At 44.9% G+C, this 23237-nt stretch overlaps 1 protein-coding gene across 1 annotated transcript in view; it reads right to left on the bottom strand.

Moving 5' to 3' along the window:
* Nucleotides 1–23237, bottom strand: part of MPZL1 (myelin protein zero like 1) — a 63835-nt gene that overhangs the window by 7847 nt on the left and 32751 nt on the right. The window contains exons 2-5 of the mRNA XM_049635157.1: nucleotides 14829–14995; nucleotides 9428–9641; nucleotides 8544–8676; nucleotides 6113–6215 (exon numbers count right to left, since the gene is read on the bottom strand). Of these exons, the coding sequence (XP_049491114.1) occupies nucleotides 6113–6215; nucleotides 8544–8676; nucleotides 9428–9641; nucleotides 14829–14995 (617 nt within the window). The remainder of the gene's footprint in view (nucleotides 1–6112; nucleotides 6216–8543; nucleotides 8677–9427; nucleotides 9642–14828; nucleotides 14996–23237) is intronic.

Raw genomic sequence — 23237 nt, 5'->3', positions numbered from 1 at the left:
CATAATGGAAAATCCTAAAAATGATCTCAACACCCCAGGAGACTCGAAGGTTCTCCAGGGCAGGGCCTGGGTGTTAATCACCCCTGCATCTCCCGTGTTCGGCCCACACTGCACGTACGGTAAGCGCTCACCTGTGTGTGGAAGTGATCAAAACAGAACATACAAAGGGATGGTTAGATTCTTTAATTTTTTTTTAAACGTTTTTATTTATTTTTGGGACAGAGAGAGACAGAGCATGAACGGGGGAGGGACAGAGAGAGAGGGAGACACAGAATCGGAAGCAGGCTCCAGGCTCCGAGCCATCAGCCCAGAGCCCGAGGCGGGGCTCGAACTCACGGACCGCGAGATCGTGACCTGAGCTGAAGTCGGAGGCTTAACCGACGCGCCCCTTGGGATGATTAGATTCTTAAAAGAATTATTGTTTGGTTGTGCCCAACTTATAAAACGTATTTAATCTCCTAAATTCCCTAATGAGGTCAAGTTTCCCAAACTGTGAAAACCATTGTGGCCTTAGTTTGAACAAACTGAAGACACAGCTACCATAAAGGATTCTGGAGAGAACCACCTCCGTTAAATACTCTGGGGCTCTGAAATGTATGCACCCCTGAGACATAAGCTGAAGGTAGCGTGTGGTGGTGAATAAAAACACACACCAGGGTCACCTGCTAACGCTCTGCGGGGCTTGCAGAGTAAGTGAAGCGAATGTTTTAACCTTAGGGTAACATTCCCCGTTGTAAGTTGACACGCCCACTAAATGCAAATCTAAATGAAACAAATACTAGAAGATGAATTTGCTAGGAAATCACACGGTCCACTTCCAAGCCTTGGGTTAACTGGCACGGGATTGGTAAATTCCAGAAACATGCAAGGCAGAAACTAGTTTTAACAAGCACCACTGGAAACTAAAAAGTTTGGTAGGCAAGATGAAAATAACCGAGGAAGACCCAGGGGACTCCAGGTCCATGCCACCTGAACAGAAACCCTGCTTTACAACAGGACGGGGAGAGCAGGGGCCTTCAGGGGTCTGCACTGAGCCCGAGGAAATAAGCCAAGGATTGACTATGAGGAACACCCCAAAGCTACCCTGGTGTTATCTTGCAAATGCCGAAAAATGCCAATAGAGATCGACACGGTGCGTGAATTCTCACCAACCTCTAGAAAATGCCATCGAGTCAGGCCTGGGCAGAACCCTGGGGGGCTTACTCACAGGAAGTGAGGCAGTCTCTGACTCAAGAACAGCAGGCACGGCTGGGGGAGGTGTCTGCACTGAAAACGGGGTGGGCGAGTCTGCTTCCTGAACAGTGAGCCCTCATCTCTCCTTCCTCTGTTCAACTCCCAAGCTGGAGATCAGCTTTCCTTCTGGAAAAATTGACTAACTCAAGAGAAAGGACCCAAGGACCCTCTGCAACTGACACTTAGAGGCCCCGAACTGGAAAACAGACAGCACTTTATACAAACAGCGAAGCCCCCCCCCCCCCCCCAGGAAGCTCTATCTCTGCACAAAGAGCTGATCAGATTTGAGTACCTTATTTTTCAAATGATTTATTTTTGAGGGGGGGGGAGGGGCAGAGCGAGGGGGGAATGGGGATCCGAAGTGGGGTCTGAGCTATCAGCACAGAGCCCGGTGTGGGCTTGAACTCAAGAACTGTGAGATCATGACCTGAGCTAAAGTCAGACACTCAACCGACTGAGCCACCCAGGCGCCCCCAGATTTGAGTACCTGAATTAAATATGATGGACAGCCAAGGATCATTGGGCATTTAAGTAAAGCTTCTAATATGAAAGACAGAAATAATAAGAGAAAAAGGCAATTCAAAAGAAACAGCAAAATCAAGTGATGGGATGAAACATTTACAAAATCACATAAAACAGAAGAAAAAATGATATGCTCAGAGAGGTAAGACTATGCATTCATGAAAACAAGTAGAGGACGTTATAATTAGAGACTAAGAAATAGCTCTTGAGGGGTGCCTGGGTGGCTCAGTCGATTAAGCGTCCGATTTTGGCTCAGGTCACGATCTCGCGGTTTGTGAGTTCGAGCTCCGCATCGAGCTCTGTGCTGACAGCTCGGAGCCTGGAGCCTGTTTCAGATTCTGTGTCTCCCTCTCCCTCTGCCCCTCCCCTGCTCATGCTCTGTCTCTCTCTGACTCAAAAATAAATAAAACATTAAAAAAAAATTAAAAAAAAAAGAAATAGCTCTGGAAAATAAAAAGCTGAAATTTAATATTCAATAAAAGTTGAAGATAATATTGCAGAAATTTGCTAGAAAGCAGAACAAAAACTGCAAAACAAAACATAAGAAAACTAAAGGACTGATCTAGGAGTTGGTCCAATTCCTGGTAGGAATTTCCAAAAAGAGAGAACCGAAAATGGAAGGAAGAACATTTCTAAAGAATAATGGAAGAAAATATCCTAAAACTGAGGGACACAGTTTTCAAATGGAAAGAGCCCATGGAGCATCCAGCACAATGAATAAAAAAGACTCACAATTTTATAAAATTTCAGAACACAAGGGATAAAAAAGATTCTGAGAAGTGGAATAAAACCACTACCAAAGAAGCAGGAATCAGAACACAGCAACTTAGCACTAGAAGCTAGAAAAATTGACAATGTCTCAAAATACTGAAGGAAAACAATTTATAACCTGGAATCCTACCCAACTGCATTATTGAGCACGTCAGAGGGAGGAGAAACAAATGTGTTATCTTACAGTTTCGGAGGCCAGGAGGGCTAAAATCAAGTATCAGCAGGGCTGCGTTACTCTGGGGGCTGTGGGGGGAACCCACCTCCTTGTTCTTCCCAGCTTACGGAAGCTGCCTGCATTCCTTGGCTTGAGACTCCGTCCTCTATCTTCAAGGCCCAAGGTATAGCATCTTCAAATCTCTCCCTGACTCTGACCCTCCTGCCTCTCTCTCTTACAAGGACCCCTGTGATGACACTGGGCCCGCATGGATTATCCAGGAGAATCTCCCCATTTCAGATCCTTGATCAGAGCTGTGGGGTCCTTGTGAAAGGTGAGGCAATACCTTCCACAGGTCCTAGGAATTAGAATCTGGACATCTCTGGGGTCATTATTCTGCTTATCAAACAAAGCCTCAAAATTTTTATCTCCTGTGCATCTTTTCTCAAGAAGTTATGGATGATATGTCCCACTGTAACATGAGAATAAACTAAAAAGGTGAAGACCTGAGGTCTAAATAAGAAATGAGTAAATGAAATTCCTTGGGAGAGGAGGCCCAGGATGACTGCTCTGCAGCAGCCTAAGGCACAACAAAGCTAGAAGATTCTAACAGGTATGTCTCCAAAAAGAAAATGAAACCAACAGAATATGTGACATGTTTGAAGGTGTTCCAATTAGAGAGAGTTCTGAGATGGAATATAAAGATATACTTAGAAAACTACACAAACAAAAAATGAGGCAAATATTGGCTCCGTGAAAAACAAAAAAGTATAAAAGGAAGCATATATATGTGGTACAACAGTGAAAAACAAACAGGTACATGTGGCACTGAAATATACCTAAATACAGTGAGATACACACTGGGGAGAGGCCGGTGTACATATATGTATGTGTACAGAGTGTGTGCTGGGAAGAAAGGCTGGGAGAAAAAGAAATGTATATTCTCGTTTTTCATAGTATGGAGTCAGTAGATAGTATCTAAAATTGAAGTACTGAAGTAGCAATGTGATAAAGTTGTTTAGAAACATGAAGATAAATATCAGAAGAAATAGTGAAAAAAATAGAAAGCGTTTGCTATTATTCTTTGGTTTTTTTTCCTTACTCCCTTCTCTTTCCTTTCCTTTCCAGACTCCCATCAGATTGTTTGATATTGTCCATTTTCACTCGTCTGCCCATCTCGTCATGCTTCATTTTGGATAATTTCTATTGCTGTGTCTTCAAGCTTACTGATCTTTTCTTCTATAGCGTCTAATCTGTGGTTTACACCATCCAATGTTTTGTTTTATTTTGTTTTGTTTCCACTTTGGTCTTTTTTATATTTCCTCATTATATCAAGGTTTCCTTTACATCATTAAGGTTATTTAGAAGATTCATCATACTTGTTTAAAAGTCCTGGTTCTATGGATTCCATTGTCTGTCATTTCTGGGTTTGTTTCTGTTGATTGGCTTTTCTCTTATTTATGTTTTTATTTTCTTGCTTCTCTGTATGTGTGGTAATTTTTGACTGGTGCTGGACTTGGTAAACTTTGCATTGTTGGGTGCTGAATTTTGTTGTATTCTTGTAAAGAGTGTTGGGTTTTGTTATGGCATGCAGCTAAAATACTTTCTTAGTTTGATTCTTTAAAGGTCTCCTTTTACGCTTTGTTATGGCAGATCCACAGCATCCTTATTCTGGTGCTACCTTAACCCCACTACTAACGCATGACCATTCTGAGGACCACGACCGATATTCTGTATATTATGAGGTCTCTGCACTCTGGCTTTTAGGAACACAAACAATTCCTAGCCCTGTAGGATATCATATAACCTACTGCTTTTCAAGTGGTTCTTTCTCTGGTTGTAGGGTCTTTTCTCCCATGCATGCAAAAAACTATACTCAGAAAAGGCTCAAGGGAGCCCCACCACTCCAGATGTCTGAAACTCTCTTCTTCTCTGTGTAGTTTCTTCTTCTCTGGTACTTTGCTGCAGCAAGCCTAGCTACGTTGGCCTCTCCAAACACTGACTTCTGCCTCCTCAATTCGGTGAGACAACTGAGCTCCATTTCTGTTTCTTCTCCTGGCACTGCAGTGTGGAAACTGCTTCAAGGCAGTAAACTCAGACGATCACAGGACTCCTCGTTTCCTTTCTCTTAGGGAAAACAGTACCATTCAACCTGTTTGTCAACGTCCCCAAACCATTTGTTTCCTAGTCTGCTTTCAGCGGGTGAGCAACTCCCACAGCACTTCAAAGGCAGAAAAAAAGTTTCCAAGGCTTTTTAGATCTTAGGCCCAACTCTCAAGCCTTTATTCACAACCCTATTCTCATTCACAATCCAAATTAGTGTATCTGAGGTATACTGTGTTATCCAAGAGAGACAGACAGACTAGGAATAAGTCATGAGCCCTGATGCTGTTATGACAGAGAATGTACGGTCTAGAAACTTGAGCTCTAGCCCTAATTCTGTTGTTAGCTGGGTATGAGCTTTTAGTAATTTAATACCACAATGCCTCAGTTTCCTCACTATGTATTAACACCTTTACTTCCTTTTGAATCCATCCGACCTCTAAAACACCTCAGGGAAAAGCTGTAACTAACCAAACTCCTTAGGATGCTTTCGACCCCAGAAGAACAAAATTGCTCTACAACAGAATTGTATATACTAAGCTGTGGAATTTTTGCCACGCCACAATTACAGTTACAATAGCATAGCCAAAACACAGTATTAACCATGATGCTAGATTCTGTGCTAAGTTCCAAATAAAAGTTCTTTCTCTTCTGTACTTTAAAAAAAAAAAAAAAGTATGTTTTTTTTTATTTAGAGGGAGAGTGCACAGGAGCAGGGGAGAGGCAGAGAGGGAGACCGAGAATCCCAAGCAGGCTCTGTGTTATCAGCGTAGAGCCTGACGCAGGGCTCGAGCTCACAAACTGCGAGGCTATGATCTGAGCCAAAATCAAGAGTCAGACGCTTCAACGACTGAGCCCCCAGGTGCCCCTTCTGTACTCTCTAGAAGTAGAAATCGACGCCTTTCCTTGTTCATCCAGCCTACCAGTTATCCAGATAAATGCTGACTTTCAATTTCTTCTGAAGAATTCATACAAAATAATTTTTTTATTTTCAATACCAAGAATATCAACTCTTCCCTGCGAATTTCTGGTCCTATAGAGGACCTCAAAACAGAATCTAGGTCTTTGGATTTATTTCCTTAAGCAATGAAGGAATTACACCTGCCAAAGCCGTTTCCTAATTTCATTCGGGCCAGAGGAGCCACGTTATTGGAGAACAATCTGTTAGTAGTGCTTGCGATCCTCCCCAGCCAGCGTTATTTCCCCTCGTCCTCTCTTGCTCTGTTTTCTGTCTTACTCCGCTTCTGTCTCGCGGCTCAGTGTCCTCTCCTGCACCAGGCAAGTGGCAGAGAGCACAGGGCGGCGGGCAAAAGGGCAATCAGCCGTTACCTGGTGAGATCCAGAAGGCAGGCTCTTTACTAGACCCTCTGTGTCGCAGGGGGACTTCCGGGGAGCCTGCTTAACCGGTGAGACACTCTCTGATGTACTGCAGCTGATGAGTTGGCAATGTGGAGAACAGATGTAAAAAAAAAAAAAAATTAATTAAAATAAAGGGGGAAAAATACAGAAATGCAAGTGATGACAAGATGAAGCCGCAGATAGAACAAAACACGACAGAACGATGAGTGTCAAAATGATCACAGATCTTGAGACTCTTTTTTTTTAATCCCTGACACTATCTCTTGTAAGTCAGTGAACCTCCTCTGGGCTAAATACAGAAACCAGTACGGTGCCACCTCTTTGCCTCACTGTGCAACAATCCTGTCTCCTGAAGGGCCTCTGGCTATAATGCCCATTTATCCTCTGGCTGCTTCGTGTGTTTCTCCTGCCGTCACTCCTCTGGGATAAAGGTTTACGGGAGTAAGCTAAGCCTTCGTAACAGCAATGCAAGGCGAGCCCCTGCTGAGTGCATTTCCCGAATTACAGATCCACATCGAGGCGGCAGTCTTGGCTCATCTCATTCCTTTCATTCCCTAGTTCCCCATCTTCGGTGTCCCCCCACCAGAACTACAACCAAACCGAAGAAAACCCAGGAAGTTGTGAGTGATAAGAAACTGTGGAATGCCACATCACACAGGCTGGACTTTTTCAAGGGCCCGGGGGGGCGGGGGGGGGACGGGGGGGGGGGGCGCGGGGGTCTTTAACAACAAGGATTATCTCGTAAATAAAGAAGGGAAGGCAAATGCCGGGAGGGAACTCTTTAGGGATTCTCTATTGGTACTTGTCAGAGCTTCAATCCTTTCGGATGTATTTTTAAAGAAAATCTTAGGAGTTTGGCAAGGTTCACGTTCAAGTGTTGTTACGAAGCCCGAAGCCAGCTGTGTGTTTAAGCTGCGTCTTCTCTGAAACGGGAAGCTTTGCATCCCAAATGAAAATGGTCTGAGTATCTAACACAGAGAGGGTCTCAATCACAACACGATTCATGCATGAAAGAACACTAAAACACACACACACACACACACACACACACACACACAGCCATTCTACATGAAGAACATATACATTCGGATAATCATACAAAGCCCTAGGAAACCTGACAACCCAATTTCACTGGGCTGGTATGCTCGACAAGTTGCCAGTGCAAACGCAGGACGTATTTGCGGACAAACCATAATAACTGTTGGGTTAGCTCGGAGCAAGCTAGTTAGTCGTCAACAAGGGAGATGGGCTGAATACGTACACACGGATGTTAACAGCAACGGGCGATGTGATTAGTTACCATGTGTCTAGTGTAGGTGGAAGGAGACCCCAGCCCTGTTACAGTCCCAGTGTGTCGTCTATGTCAGCTTTTCTTAAGAAGTGGAAGATAAGCAGGATCTGATCCCGGCACACCAAGGTAGAAAAAGGGAGGGGGAAAAAAAACCGAAGTAAGAAGAAAAGCAGCATTCACGACGCCATGCAGGATTCGAAGGCACGCTCTTCTGCCCCTTTATTAACCCCAAAGCGAAGAACTACAGAGGCCAGTATGTCCCCATCCTGGATTAGTCTCCCGTTGAAAACCAACACTCCGGTTATATTTCCTCGTAAAGCACTCACCATGCAAGGGGGGAGATACAGTCGGCAGAACAGAAGCATTCCGAGCAAACAGTATCTCAATTTGAACACTCGAGCTTGTTTAAAACACGGCACTCCTAAAGCCCGGCGCAGAGGGGCCCGGGTTCCCACCGTCCACGAGCAAGGGGGCCCGGGGCATGCAACCCTCTCAGATCACCGTGCCTTCGGGCTGGGTAAGCCTCGCCCGTGCACGTGGGACCCGGCTCGTGCTACAACTGGAACCCAGCCTCCGCTCAGTCTTACCCCACGAGTTCTACATAGCTTACATGGGTCAGCTGTCCAGCTGGAGTCGGGGAGAGAGAAGGTCCTCAGTTAGGCACACACCCTCTGCTCCAAGGGAACGGCCATAAACAAAAAGAACATCTATTTCCCTCTACGTTTGGGTGCCCAACTTTTACTGTATCCCAGTTCGGATGGGTCCAGCCATGCACTCCAGAATGATCAAAGCAATACAGCTGCTTACAAAAGTACAGAAAGGAAAAGCCCTCGTCATCACGTCCGTCAGCTGAAGCCGTTTAGTGGCTTCACTGCACCAGACCTAAGAAAGGGACACTGATCCCTCTGAAGCAGGGATTAGTGTCACAGCCCACGTCTGACAGCAGGCCACCGATTTCTGCGCGCCCACGTCAGCACGCCTCCGATTCTGGTGTAAATGCAAACAGTAACTAATTCTTCACAATTCTTTTTCCATAAAAAATACAGACAGTTTTTGATTCCTTCCCCCACCGCCCCCCCGCCCTTCCCCCCCAAAAGCAGTGCGTCTTACCCAGTGTAGTCTCGTTTAGAGTTTCTCCTTCTATAGAGGACAGCCAGGATCATGCTGATGAGCAGAGTGAGCCCTAGGACCACGGCAGTAACTATACCCACCACCACCCAAACTGGAAACACGGGCAAGATCTCTAGAGAGAAAGAACAAAATCGTTTTAAGGTGCTTTGCTACCAAGAGAAGACGTGGAATTTTATGAAATTAGTAAGCGAGTGCTTTAGAGGTGACCACGTCCTCTCTTATCATCCGCGTTATGAACTTCTGGTGTCTAACTGAGGATGTACAAATCCTAAAGAATGAGCTTCCGGGCCAAGCGTTTCTGCACACACAATCCCTCCCTTTCAATGCTCTGAAGTCAAAGAAAATCCAGGGTGTGAATTTACCTCAGTGTGCTCTCCAACAAAGCAGACTTTGTCTCAAAATGAGACGCCAGAACCTGCGTTTCCTGCTTATTTTCAAAAAAAAGGAAAAAAAAAAAAAAAAAAGGAGGGTTGGGGGGGGAGAAAGAACTGTACCGTTTTTGCAAACGTTAAAACTTTCTCCTGGAGAATGGAGAAGCAGTATTCCTCTTCTCTCCCGGTGCCCACCCCACCCAAGCATAGCGGATTTGGTCTTAACTTCTGATAAACACTGAAAACTGGACACTCCCGAAACCGGACCAGCAGGTTCCAGGTATACGAATGAGGAGGCCGGTTGCTACAGCTGTGTGAGTGTGGCTCCCCGCACCCTGGCACGTGAGGAGGGACCACAGGTGCACAGAAACAGGGACATAACTAGCACAAAAACGCCCCTTCCAAATGCACCCCCAGATGGAACTCTTGTTCTCCAACTAAACTGGAGATAAACGGGACTGCACCATCACCGCCGAAATACTCAAGAAGTACCTTTCTCTACAACATAGAGCCTAATGTGTCCTGGCTGGACAACAATGTCAGGAGGGTTCTTGACATCACAAATGTAGGTGCCGTTGTGTATAAACTGCATATTTTCTATGTTGATTGACGCATCTTTCTTGTCGAGGTCTCCAGCCCAGCTGATTCTGTCCTTAAACGGTGGGTAATTCCCAGGATACACCTGCCCTTGCGAGTAGTGGAAAAACTGCAATTAGAAAAAAAAAGAACACATGAGATTTTCTAAAGGCAGACGCTCTAAACTCTGTAATAGGCATGCTGTGTGTGGAAGGTTCTTTTTTAAAAAAAGACTTCATACAGAAAGAAATACAACTTCGTATCACAAATAAGCTATGGAATCTAAGCCAGACCGTTTAGAAATCACAGGGTTCAATCCTATTTCAGTGGAAGAAATAAACTCATGTGTCATCTTAAATCTTCTCAATATACCCCTGATGTAGTGATTACTGCCCACCTTTTCATATAGAAGGAAAAGGAGACTCAAAGAAGCCATTTGCCCACGGTTACAGTGATAACAGGTGATGAATCCAAAGTCAAAGTCAGGACCATCTGACCCTTCACAGCCAGTGATTGTCATCGTGACAGAGCCTGTGAATCCAAAAGTTTCAGTCTGGATTCATGAAGTTTACTATTTAGTTATACAAAGACATGAAGAAAACAAAGCCTAAATATGACAGATCAGTTAGTCTGATGGGTTTCTCCCTCTTATGTAACAGTTTCCTCTGGAAATGGCATGGGTGTGTGAGTGGAAGCCCAGACACCCCCAATGTTCTCGCTTCTCTTTGAAGAGTCAGACTCTAGCTCACTCTTTCCTCACACCTGCTTTTAGTCAAGGAACTCCTTTCTCAAAGAAAACGTTGACAAGGGCTGGTCAAGCCCAGCACCTTGGAAACTAGATTAAGGCCTGGCAAGTGGGGATCTATCCTGATACCTGGCTTCAATCCAAGTATCTCGGCAGGAGGCCTGATGCCTTTCTTCTTATTCACAGGTCGGGTGATAGTGGGCCAGGCAAACAAATCAGCAGGAGTCAACCACGAGCTCCACAATAACTCAAACAGAACATTTTCAGAACCCTCTGAACACAGCAAATCCTATGATGCATCCATTCCTAAGATTTAAGGACCATTGATATTTTGGTAACTCCCTAGCCCCCCTCTCCATCCGTGATGTTCCCCTGAGCCCTAGAATCTCCTCACCCAAATGCCTACTCACTTTACAACCCAGCTGCCTACCTCCAAATTTATCACCTTGCTCTGTAACCTCCACCTTCCACCTGTGTGTCCCATCTCAACTGGTGGATTATTCCAGTCTCCCGAACTATAATCCTGGAGTAATCCTTGATTCCTCTACCTTCCTTCCCATGCAGTTAATCTCCACCCAGTGAATCCTGTCAATTCTACCTCATACATTTCTCTCTTCTCTCTACTGAAGTCCCACTGATAATACCTCATTTCATGCTCTCATCATCTTGGACTGTGGCCTCTTTACTGGTCTTGATCTCCTCTAACCCACCCTCCACCATGCCTAAAAGATCACTAGAAAATATTAATAGTAATAATTACATTATTATCATTTATCAAGCATATACCCCTATGCTTAATATAATCTAAATGCTTGTTAAGAACTATGAAGGCTCTCAGGAACTAAGATCTGAGTGGCTCAGTTGGCTGAGCATCTGACTTTGGCTCGGGTCATGATCTCGCGGCTCAAGGGTTTGAGCCCCGCGTCGGGCTCTGTGCTGACAGCTCAGAGCCTGGAGCCTGCTTCGGATTCTGTGTCTCCCTCTCTTTCTGCCCTTCCCCACTTGTACTCTGTCTCTCTCAAAAATAAGTAAATGTTAAAAAAAAAACCCAAAAAACTATGAAGGCTCTCGGATTTTACCCTCCTTGGAAGTCTGTTAGAGTTTTTACTAGCTTGGAGATGGTCTCATAAGAGAACGGAAGCAGGGCTGAAGTGTGAAGCTGGAAGAAACCTGTAAGACATTCTAGACAAAGCGTTGAGCGTTGTTAGCAGTGGGAAACTGGGCTTTCCAACGAGAGGAGGGACAAGGTACAAGAACTGTTGCAGGGCTATGAATCTCGTGGAATGTAGGGTTGGATTGAAAGATGAACAGAAGTGGAGGAACAACCAAGGGGGCTACTGCACTAGTCCTAGCACGGTTTTTATCATGTGACGGAGAGCAGAGAAGCAGGAAAGCTGATGAGCGCTAAATGTCAGAAATCAAAACAGAAGACCCAGCAAACATTCGTATTTCCTGGGATGGAAAAGAAGTGGGAGCAGACAGGGAAGGGCAGGACCAAAACAAACCCCCGTAAGACTCAAGATTTTAAAATTTGGGTCATTAGACAGACACAGCTACCTGAAAAGAACTAGCAAAGAAGATAAACAGAGGGGAGAAAGATGAGTTCCAGCTTAGACATGGGGACTCTGATTCCACAGCCCAGAAAAGGCATCTGTGGTATGCCGGGCTTCAATTTTCCTGAAAATCTGTGAAAATCAAAAGCATCCTGCTCATCTTCTTATACATGTTCTGACACCTGTGAGTTAAAAGATCTTCCATCAATAGCTAAGCATTCTGGAACTACCTGTAACCAGGCTGGTGTGGAAGTACCAATGGATTAGCTAAATACACTCATCAAAAATACGGCATGTTCTTTATAGTAAGTCTTGAGGTATGTTCACCTGCCTTGACCCCCTCGGCAAGAATGTTTGTAGCATAAATGGAGCCACTACTTGAAAGAAAGTTATTACCATTGGACATCTTCCAGGGGATGTTTAATTTGCTGTAGACTAAACAATGCCCCCCATGTCTACTCTGGACCAAAGACTTCAGCTGGGAAACCCTCGCAGGTTTAAACAATTCTTTAGACTTTCTTGAGTAAACCTACACGTGCTTGCTTTTGCCTCTACAGGAAGCATGTTGTGCACTGAGGCCACATTTGTGTGAAGCAGCAAGTTTTCCCAGGTGTGTGTGTGTGTGTGTGTGTGTGTGTGTGTGTGTGTATGATGCCTGCTCTCACTCACTCCTGTGCTACCACACACAGAATCACACCCAGCCGGACCTGGTGAGCACTCCTGGACTTGACCTCAGCCTTCCTTCCTTCTTGGAACAACACCCAGGGCTTCCTCCTTTTTTATATAAATCCTGGGGGACACAGGTCCACCCAAGAATTTGGAAATTGGGTATATATTCCAACCCAGTGCAACCGAGATTTTCTTTTGGAGACTTATTTCAACAGAAGATACACAGCTTTGATAACGTCACATATGAAACTGAAGCCACTGAGGCTAAACATAAAAACGGTTTTATTTCAGGGGCTGTAGTCATCTCAAAGCACACCCCCAAGTTTTCCCAGAGAAGACCCTCAGGAACTCAGGACCTAGAGACAATGGACAGGTAGTCCCTCTGTTCTTTAAGGAAAGACATCAAGGGTAAATTCTTAACACAAGGCTTTCTGCAAAAAAAAAAAAAAAAAAAAAAAAAGACACTTCAAAATGTCATAGCAGCAGCTATGAGGCAGATAATTCCCACTAGAGTTTCTAAGCTGTGCCTTCTCAACAGGGGTGACATCTCCCCTGGGGGGGCCAATACTGGCTCTAAGGGCAAGGGAGAAAGAGAAAAATATTTCGCTCTTTTTACACATAAAGCACAGATATGCAATATATCTGTAGTATTAAAATTGCATGGGGAACCTGGGTGGCTCAGTCGGTTGAGGGTCCAACTCTTGATTTTGGCTCAGGTCATGATCTCATGGTCATGGAATGAAGCCGTGAGTCGGGCTCCGTGTTGAGCATGGAGCCCCCCCCTCTCTCTCTCTCTCTCTGTGCCTCTGCCTGTGCCCTGCTCTCTCTCTAAAAAAAAAAAAAAAAAGCCAAAAAACCTATAAATGAATGAATGAATGAATGAATGAAGTTTCGTAGATGGGGGGCAGAAATTGGGAAAAGTGTGTTTTAAAAAGACCCCTTAGGAAGGTGATCATGAATAAAAAGACTGAGAAACAGTGCTTCAAGCAATCCCTAAAGCCTAGAGTTGGTTATCAACAAATGTTTCCATCTGAGAGAGAAAGAACATGTAAGGGAAAAAAACCAAGTAACCAGAGCGCAAGAAAACGGGGTGTGAATGATTCCAGCCCGGACGGTGTGACGACTCTCGGAGCAGGTCCCCAGGCCCTCCCCAGCCTGTAAGTGGGGAGAAGTCTCCTTCCTCGTGAAGGTGAGGGGGTGATGTGAGGGGCGTAATTACATCCGGGTGAGGACCAACAAGGTAATGCGTCATCATGCAAGAGAAGAAGCGATCTGGAAGAGCAATGACAGACTCTGTCCCAGCTGCGCACGGACAACCGGGACTGTGAAACACTGCGAAAGCACATGCTGATACTTAAAGGACGGTCAACACGCAGACGGAACGGAAACACGGTGACTTATGCCCGCTAGCCACCTCAGGAACTAGACTTAGCAGGAGCAGACTTGAACAATGTCCCCCTGGGCCCTCACAGCAGCCCCAGAAGGTGTGAGCATCCCCCCTCTTTGGGACAAGAACCAGGATGGTCGGTGTTGAAGAGCCCCACGGCTCAGCCAGCACTCGGCTAGTTATTAACTGGACCTCGCTTTCGTTCCGCCACTCACCTTAGTCTGAAGTCACCCACAAACCATTCCTTTTTTTTTTTTTTTTTTTTTAAGAGAGAGACAGAGGGAGGGAGGGAGAGAGAGCATGTGAGCACCATGCGGGGCTCGATCTCACAACCGAGAGATCATGACCGCAGATGAAATTAAGAGTGGGACGCTTAAGGGGCTGAGCCACCCAGGCGCCCCACCGATGTGCCATCCTTACTCCCCCTGAGGACTGAGGGCAGCCTGGGTTGCACACGGTTCTGAAGACCCCACATCCCCACCGCACAGTGAGCTCCAGGGACAACTGCTGAATCAGGCGGCTCTACGATAAATGCAAACAACCTCATAATGAAGTCAGAAAGGGGTGTGTGTGTGTGTGTGTGTGTGTGTGTGTGTGTGTGTGTGTAACAGGAAGACCTCAAAGAAATTCAATAAAAAATGGGGCAAATGAAAGCTGAAATGCAGATCAGAGTCATAAACCACGATCAGAGTCAGCAAGGCTGGCCAGCGGGGGCTCCGTGGAAGAGAAATTCCATAAGGGGATTTGATGGAGAACTGGGCGGGGGGTGGGGGTGGGGGGCAGCAAGGGATGCTGAACTTATTTTTTCCTGGAGAGTTTAGAGCAAGGGAAGGGCCTTGAAATCTCCCGGTCAACGCAGTCACTCCTTTGGGAAGGGAACCATCAGAAGAATGGGTATTTATGACATCACAGCCGTAAAGAACCCGGGAGGCAGGCCCAGCAGGCGCGATCAAGCATTCCTACCGACACAGTGGTGTCGGTCCCCTCTGGCTGGAAGCTCCAGGAGACTGAGGTCAACGTGCCGGTGGTATTAGTGGACTTGAACTTGCAAGTCAGCTTCCCTTGTGTCCCATTTGCCACGAAGATTTCTTTTGGGGTATATACCTCCAAGGCCGATGTGCCCGTGGTCACTGGAGAGAGAGGAGCAAGGAAAGCTTGAGTAGCATTTAGTACAAATATCATGCTGCATATGACAAAGATATGAGAAAGTTACTTGATATACACAGTTATAGAGATTATCTGTCTGTCTATCAATCAATCATCTCTCTCTCTCTGCTGCCATTGTGTCATACACATTTCTGGCAGAATATTCCACAGCCAGGTGCTTCCCAGAAGCGGGATAAACTGCTGACGGTCTGGGATTTTGTTTTTGGTTTTCAGTAAGAAGATACTTTCACGAGTTCAGCTATTACCTCATGTTTATGTTTTCTTTTTCATTAACAGACTTTTTTTCTTAGAGCAGTTTTAGGGTTACAGAAACACTGAGCATGAAGCAGAGAGTTCCAGTATATTCCCCCACCCCTACCCCCAGTTTCCCCTACTCATAGCATCTTTTGTGAGTGTGGTATGTGTTACAACTGATGAGCCAATACTGTTACACTATTAACTAAAGCCCATCATTTATGGTAGGGTTCACTGTGTGTTACACATTCCATGGGTTTTGACAAATGTACAATGTCATGTATCCACTATTATAATAAAACACAGAATCCTTTTACTGTCCTAAACATCCCATGTTCCACCCATTCATTCCTCCCCCCTCCCCCTAAACCCCTGGCAACCACTGATTTTTTCCTGTATCTGTACGTTTGCCTTTTCCAGAACATTACAGAGCCGGAATCCTACAGCCTTTTCAGATTAGCTTTTATCACTTAACGGTATTTACTTAAGTTTCCTCCTTGTCGTTTTATAGCATGACAGTTCATTTCTTTTGATTGCTGAGTAATATTCACGGTATGGATATTAACCATTCACCTCCTGAAGGACATCTTGGTTGCTTCCCTGGTGGTCTGTTTTTAATGATGTAGAGACCATATATATATATACACACACATATATATATATATGTGTGTGTGTGTATATATATATATATACACAAAAAATATGTATATATATATAAATATATATTAAATATAAATATATATTAAAAATATGTATATATAAATATATATTATATATAAATATAAACATATATTAAAAAATATGTATATATATGTGTGTGTATATATATATACATATATATATACATATTTTTTTTTTTTTTGCTTAAGTAGTTCTCACATTCACCTGTTAAATTTCAACTGCTAGCACACTGAACTTCTCTCATCTTCCATTTAATTTTAACACAATTAAAACTATTCTAGGTAAGGTATCACTTCATCCAGAGCCGTGTTTATTATTTCACTGATCCTTTTCCTGTAAGGGATTTAAGGCAAAAAACATGCACAACATGCTGTTTTCGTTAATGAAATCCCATCTACCGTTACATCTCAGTGTAACCTGTGCTAGATAACTGTGAGTTCGAGAACCAGCTGACCACACCGGGCCACGTTTTCACTCTACCCCTTGAGTTTTATTCAGTCAGCCTAAGCCCAGAAATAGTAATTCAAATGTCTATCACTTGTAATACAAAAATAGCTCCTTTTTTTTTTTTCCAAGATCTGTAATCAGAGGCAACTTAATTAATCAGGGTTTTAAGGATGGCTGTTAAAATAATCTTCACTTAAAAAAGACACTTTCCTGGATGAAATGAAGGTCAGAAAGGAAATTCGTTAGCCTAAAAATGGACACAATTAAAGCTAATGGAGGAAATATTATCTTCCAAATAGGGTATTTTCTAAAGAAATGGTTTGGAAAGAATCCGTATCTGCAGTGTTCCAATTATTCTTAGAATGTAACAGATGAGCAGAATGAGGAGGGGTTTACTGTCACCCAGGACTGATGATCACACTCAGTTTTTCTTCCTGAGGTCTTGCCCGAGACTCTAGGCCAGGCAGAAAAAGAGTACTCCCCCAGTTCTCCCAACCATCTTCCAAATGTTTATTCGCAGGACACAATGGGCACTTTGGCTATTCTTTTAAATAAACTGATAGCCATACTGTATCAATCAGATTTTTTTTCTGCTAAAGAGGGTGGATTATTATTATAGAGAACAATGGATTATTATTTGTGGCCCAAACCTCAAAACAAACACTTCTTTCAAACAAGAAGCAAACAAAAGATGTTCCTTGCCTTTGTGGGTAGGCAGAAAACCAGCCCCAGGGCATCTGAGTTCAGAACGAGGGACAAAGCACAAGACCAGAAGATCTGACCAGCTTTTCCAGGAAGCAGTGTTGGCTTATAACCCTTATTTATGCTGCGTGATTTTGACCAGTTTTCTCCACAGTGGCAAGCGCTACAAGGAAAGCCAGTCTGCGAAGTCAATAAATAAGTCTCCTCAAGGGTTTTCTCAAGCCAGATCCCTGCCTCAAGGCCAGCCTGCAAAATCTGGTCGGTACCGGAGAGGTTATTTAAAGATGTTTCAGTTTACAGTCACGGAATTTTGGCCGAAAAGACTAACCAAATCCCTAAAGTGGCTTTTGGGCAATTGATCTGAGACAGACTTAACTACACCAGAGCTGGTTAATATACAAGTGACTTAAAAAAACAAAAACAAAAACAAAAACAAAAACAAAAACAAAAACAAAACCCCTCACTCTTTGGCTCATTTGCACAGGCAGCTGTTACAGCCAGGGTTATGGATTCCAACTCTGGCCAATCAGCTGTTCCAAAAGAACAAAATGGCTCCATGCACAGCTAGTTAGCATCCTCTGATCCCTGACTCTCTCTCTCTCTCTCTCTCTCTCTCTCTCTTTCCAGCTGTCCTAGTTCTTGGAGATCCCAACTAGTCATCAAATGAACTTCCCAAAGCCCTGGTCTCTTTGTTGATCTTCTCTTCTACAAAAATGTTACCCTCAGGCCTGTCCCAGCCCCCCATTCTCACATCCGACCCTCGGCCAGGGCTTCTCCGCCTTAGCACTACTGACAACCGGGCTGGACTGTTCTCTGCTCAGGTCTGTTCTATGCATCGCAGGATGTTCAGCAGGGTCCCTGGCCTCTACCAGATGTCAGTGGAATCTTCTCCCCTTCCAGCTGGGGCAACCAAAAAGGTCCCCAGACATTGAAACATCCTCTCAGGGGCCAAGTGCCCGTGGCTGAGAATCAGTGCCCCAGACCCTACCAATACGAGCACGTGCTCCACGATCTCAAGCTTCTCTGCTCTCTGACGGCCTCCTCCTGTCTTTCCAGACCACTTCCTCCAACACTCTGCTGATCCTTCAGCCGCATCAGAACCTAAGATCTGTCACCCTCCCCCGCCCCCCCACCCCCCCAGAGGACTACTTCATACCCCTTCTCTCTCGCCTGGACTCTCCGCTAAGGTCTGTGCTTCCTAGTTCACCGAGAAAACAAGCAAACCTGAAGGCAACTTCCTCACGTCCCTTGCTCCCCGCAGCAACGCCCCGCGCTCCGTGTTTCCTCTGCTACCACGCCGGAAAGGTCTGCACCTCTCCTCGGGGCCGGTCCCTGCTCGGGGCACAGGACCCCATCTTCTCTGGCCTCACCAAGGATGTTAATCCAGCAATCCTCCTTCTTTCTCCTGAAGTTCTCACTCTCAACTGAGTTACTGCCACCGGCCAAATAAATACCTATATTTATATCCCAGGTTTAGGGGGAAAAACATCTTGACCCTGCATCTCATTTGAAAGAACTGTCTATATTCACCATGCGCAGTTTCTCTCCTCCCATATTCTCTCCCTTTTTAAAATTCTTTTAAGTTTATTTGAGAGAGAGACAGACAGACAGAGAAAGAGTGCAAGCACGCATGGGGGAGGGGCAGAGAAAGAGGGAGAAAGGAGAATCCCAAGCAGGATGCGGGGCTCGATCTCACGAACCGTGAGGTCATGACCTGAGTTGAAATCAAGAGCTGGATGCTTAACCCACTGAGCCACCCAGCCACCCCCTCCCATATTTTCTTAAATAAACCCAATCCAGGCTTTTATCCCCAGTACTCCACTAAAACTATTTTTTTAAATTTTTTTTTTAATGTTTATTTATTTTTGAGAGAGACAGAGACAGGATGCGAGTGGGTTAGGGGCAGAGAGAGAGGGAGACAGAACCTGAAGCAGGCTCCAGGCTCCGAGCTGTCGGCACAGAGCCCGACGCGGGGCTCGAACTCACAAGCTATGAGATCATGACCTGAGCTGAAGTCGGACGCTCAACCGACTGAGCCACCCAGGTGCCCCTAAAACTGTTCTTGTCAGAGAATCTAATGGCCTCCATGTGGCTAAATCAACAGTCAATTCTCAAACTGACCTATTGCAACATCTGACACAGCCGATCCCTCCCAGCCTTGGAACACTTTTTCTTCCCAGTTTAACTTCTTAAGCATCACTCTTTTGTTCTCTTATCTCACTGCCTGTTCCTTTCTAGTTCTCTGACCTCTGCATGTTGGAGAGTCCCAGATTCTCCCACTGACCTCTTATCTCTTGGGGACCTCATCTAGTTTCAAGGCTATAAATATCATCTAAACGCTGATGATCCCTGTACACACACACACACACACACACACACACACACACATCTATCAACGACTTCACTTGGATCTACCTGGCATCTCAAATTTAATATTACCAAATTGAATTCCCGATTCCCATCCTCAAACCCACCCTTCCACAGCCTATCCTATTTCTGTAAATGGCAATTCCAGCCTTCCAGTGGCTGAGGCCAAAACCCGGGAGTCCTTCTTGAGACCTCTTTCTCACATCCTTACCACCACGCTGTCACAAAACAGGTTTGTATCTACTTAGAAACATCTTCTCAAAAGTGATCTCTCACTGCCTCTCTCAGTGTTGCCATCTTGGTCCAAGCCACTCTCCTCTTTCACTTGGGATATTTCAGTGGCTTCCTAAACTGGTGTCTCTGCTCCTACCCTCACCCACTTAACCACAGCCAGTCCATGCTTTTTAAAATGCATTATCAGGGGGTGCCTGGGTGGCTCAGTCGGTTAAGTGCCTGACTCTTGGTTTCGGCTCAGGTCATGATCCCATGGTTTGTGGGCTCGAGCCCCACATCAGGCTCCATGCCGACAGTGTGGAGCCTGCTTGGGATTCTCTCTCTCTCTCCCCCTCTCTCTCTGCTCCTCCTCCACTTGCTCTGTTTCTCTCTCTCAAAATAAATGAATAACCTGAAAAAAAATTTAAATGCATATCAGATCTTATTACTCCTCTGCTCCAAACACTCCAAACAGTCTCCACATTAGCCAGGATCGGGACAAAGTCCTCACAGGTCCACAAAGCCCGACAAGAGCTAACTCCTAGCCACCTCTCAGACCTCGCCTCCCACCCTCCTCCCTCAGACACGCTGCAGCAGCCACCCTGGTCATTTTGTAGCTCCTCTGCCCGGGATGGGGGCCCCCGAGGACAGAGAACGCTAAGGACAAAAAGATGGAGGTATCCCAGGAAGTCACGATGCCAGGAGAGAGAAGGGAAGAGCAAGCAGCGATGTGGCACCCTGAGTCAGGTGCTCCCCCGGCTGCTCTCGGGAGGAGTCTGGGGAGACACCCTTGCTTACGGTGCCTGTGGTCGCCAAGCACAGCACGGCGGTTTCTAACCAAATGCGATGAGCAAGATGGGACTGCCAGAGAGGCTCTCTTGTGTGGGGAAAACACAGGTTTCCCTCTCGGACTACATTCCATGAGGCTCAAGCAAGGGATGAGTTCACTGGTTTCTTAAACAATTGGGAATGGTTTGCTTTGTCCAGGCCTTTTCTTTTCCCCTCCTGAGTCACTAGGAGTATTATGGGAATACACAGTAAAATTATTGTGGAATTCAGATGGGCCTGTCTTCACAGTCATAAAAGAGAATTTTTAGGGACCAGTTAAAATGGCTAAAAATGCAAATGTGAAGTACCTTGAGATGCAGAGAAACCACTGCTCTTAACTCCCATCAAGTCCATGCCACTGAGGATGGGAATCCCAGTCCGAACGAGACATTAAATAGGGGTCTTTTAGGCCTGAGATTTACAGTTACAGTACACGGGCAAAAACTGCTGTGAAAAGTATTAAAGCTTTAATTCAAAAACTTGCATGGGGACAAGTGTCCTGTTGAATCCCGGAAAAACTAATTGCCTCAGGAATAAAAAACACAGAAATGAAATGAAATGAAATGAAATGGAAAGATTAAGTGATATGTAAACGTTTTTATATCCTGCCAACTTTGGACTCTGAGTTATATATTAACTTACATGTAAATTTCAAAAACGGTAACAGGAGCTGAGCTTATGACTTTCTTCCTGGGGAAGGAATCCTGACCTGCTAAGTCACACCAGCATCCAGAGGGCAAGAAGATGAACAAGAACAGTCCTTCTTGTAGGAGATCAATTCAAATGAAAAAAGCCTGAAAAATCATTGGACAAGTAATCAAAGAGTTCGCAGAATCAATTCAACACGGGTCATTTGTTTCTACAGCAGTCAACTATGACACCTACAACTTGGTTTTCTTCCATTTTGGATGGAGAACCAGAACAGTGTTGGGGGAAAATTCAAGTAAATACACGATACAAAAATAACACCCATCACAACCACAAAGGAAAAAAAGCAAATTCAGATTCAAGAATAGTTTGGCCAGGAGTCTGTTTCCTGTGTGATCTGTTTCAATACCGTGAATTGTGGAAGAAATGCAATGTCAGTAATGCCTCCAAAAGTGCCAAATGGTCTTACTCCAAGTAAATTCAAACTCATACTATAAAATCATCTGAAATACACTGGAATAGCATTATCACGGATGAATAAACACTTGCGGGGCCTAGACGGAGATCCCAACACTTAACAAGTGAAACAATTCTTTGGCATATCACTTCTGGGTCCATTTGTAGTACCCTGGTTTGTAAAAACCTTATCCTTTGAACAGCTCCCACCACAGTTTTCCTTGAAACTGAAAGAAGGCTTTTGTTTTTTGGTTTTTTTTTTTTTGGAAACACTTTGATGTCACCAGAATATTCTCCTGCCTAGAAGAATACAATCAAGTAATTTATTTAAATAGATTTCTGGCCTATCTCACTGGTACACAGTGTTAACCTGATATCATAATATCGCCTAACCACAAGCATAAACATGACCTTTTAAAACATACTAAAAGGGAGAAATAAAAGGGCACTGAACACAACCGAGACGAGTGGCTCTGAGTGGAGGAAGGTAGATGGGGCAGGAGGAAAAAGGCACACACTACAGGTAACGTTTTATTTCCTAGGGTAGGCAGTGAGGGCATGGGAGCTCATTTTAACGTGAGGTGTGTAAACTGTAGGCACACACACACACACACACACTCTCTCTCTCTTTTGTATGTATTTTATTTTTCATAATAAAAACTGCTTTTCTTTTTAAAAGAAAGGAAGACATCAGTAAGGTGGTAGAGATTTACTTCTTCAATTCCAGAATGCTCCAGTGAAAGCATTCAGCACAGGATTCCCTCACAGTGTCAACTGTGACTCCTACAATCAGGCTGGATACCAAGAAGCCAACTGATGACGTGTGTCAGTGGAAACAGCACAGGGGCCGGGCTGGAGGCCTCACATCCTCAGAACGGGACCGCTCTGCAGCTGGAGCGGGCTCCTTTCTTCCGTGAGTCAGGGCTATCTATCTTGGACTCCCTCGGCTGGATAGCACAAAGTAAGTGGAGGCTACAAAAATAGACTCTCTTCAATGAACCCTAACGATTAATAAATTCAGCTTTTCGCTTGTCAGGAACACACTCCTCTACTACACGCTTTGTCTGTTGTTATGCTTTGGGCCTCAATCTAAAAGTGACATCCTTACAACGTGTGCCCCAAATCCCCACCCTGTGCTCCCTCACATCCTGCCTGCCCCTGTGAAGGCTCCCTCACACTCTACCGGAATGACCGGCTGTCTGGAACCAGGAGGGAGCAGGGGACTGTGTCCACCTTGTTCACTGTCATATTCTCATCACCTCACAAATGCCTTTTGTCAACGCGTTCAACAAACGTTTGCTTGGAAACGGGGAGGAAGGAAGGAAAAGAAAGAAAAGAGAGAAAAAGAAAACATACCAACTAGACTCAGATAAGCTCAGCCATGAAAATTACACACTTGCTTCACAACAAATGCCTGTAGGATAATGCCCCAAACAAACAGTGTCTGCAAAGATGACTCAGGGCCAGGCTCGGATGCTGAATCTGTCTTGGACAAGGCCGAGCCAGGCTTCGAGAGACTCACCTTCCAATCTAGATGAGAGAATCCCAAAGGAGACTCATCTTTGGAAACGTTCAAGAAGAAAAGTCTATGTACTTGAAGACCCTGAATGGCCAAAGCAATCTTGACAA

The sequence above is a fragment of the Panthera uncia genome, chromosome F1 (assembly GCF_023721935.1).
Source record: "Panthera uncia isolate 11264 chromosome F1, Puncia_PCG_1.0, whole genome shotgun sequence".
NCBI lineage: Eukaryota > Metazoa > Chordata > Mammalia > Carnivora > Felidae > Panthera > Panthera uncia.
The sequence above is the reverse complement of the archived record's forward strand: the minus strand, read 5'-3'. Positions and strand labels throughout refer to the sequence as shown.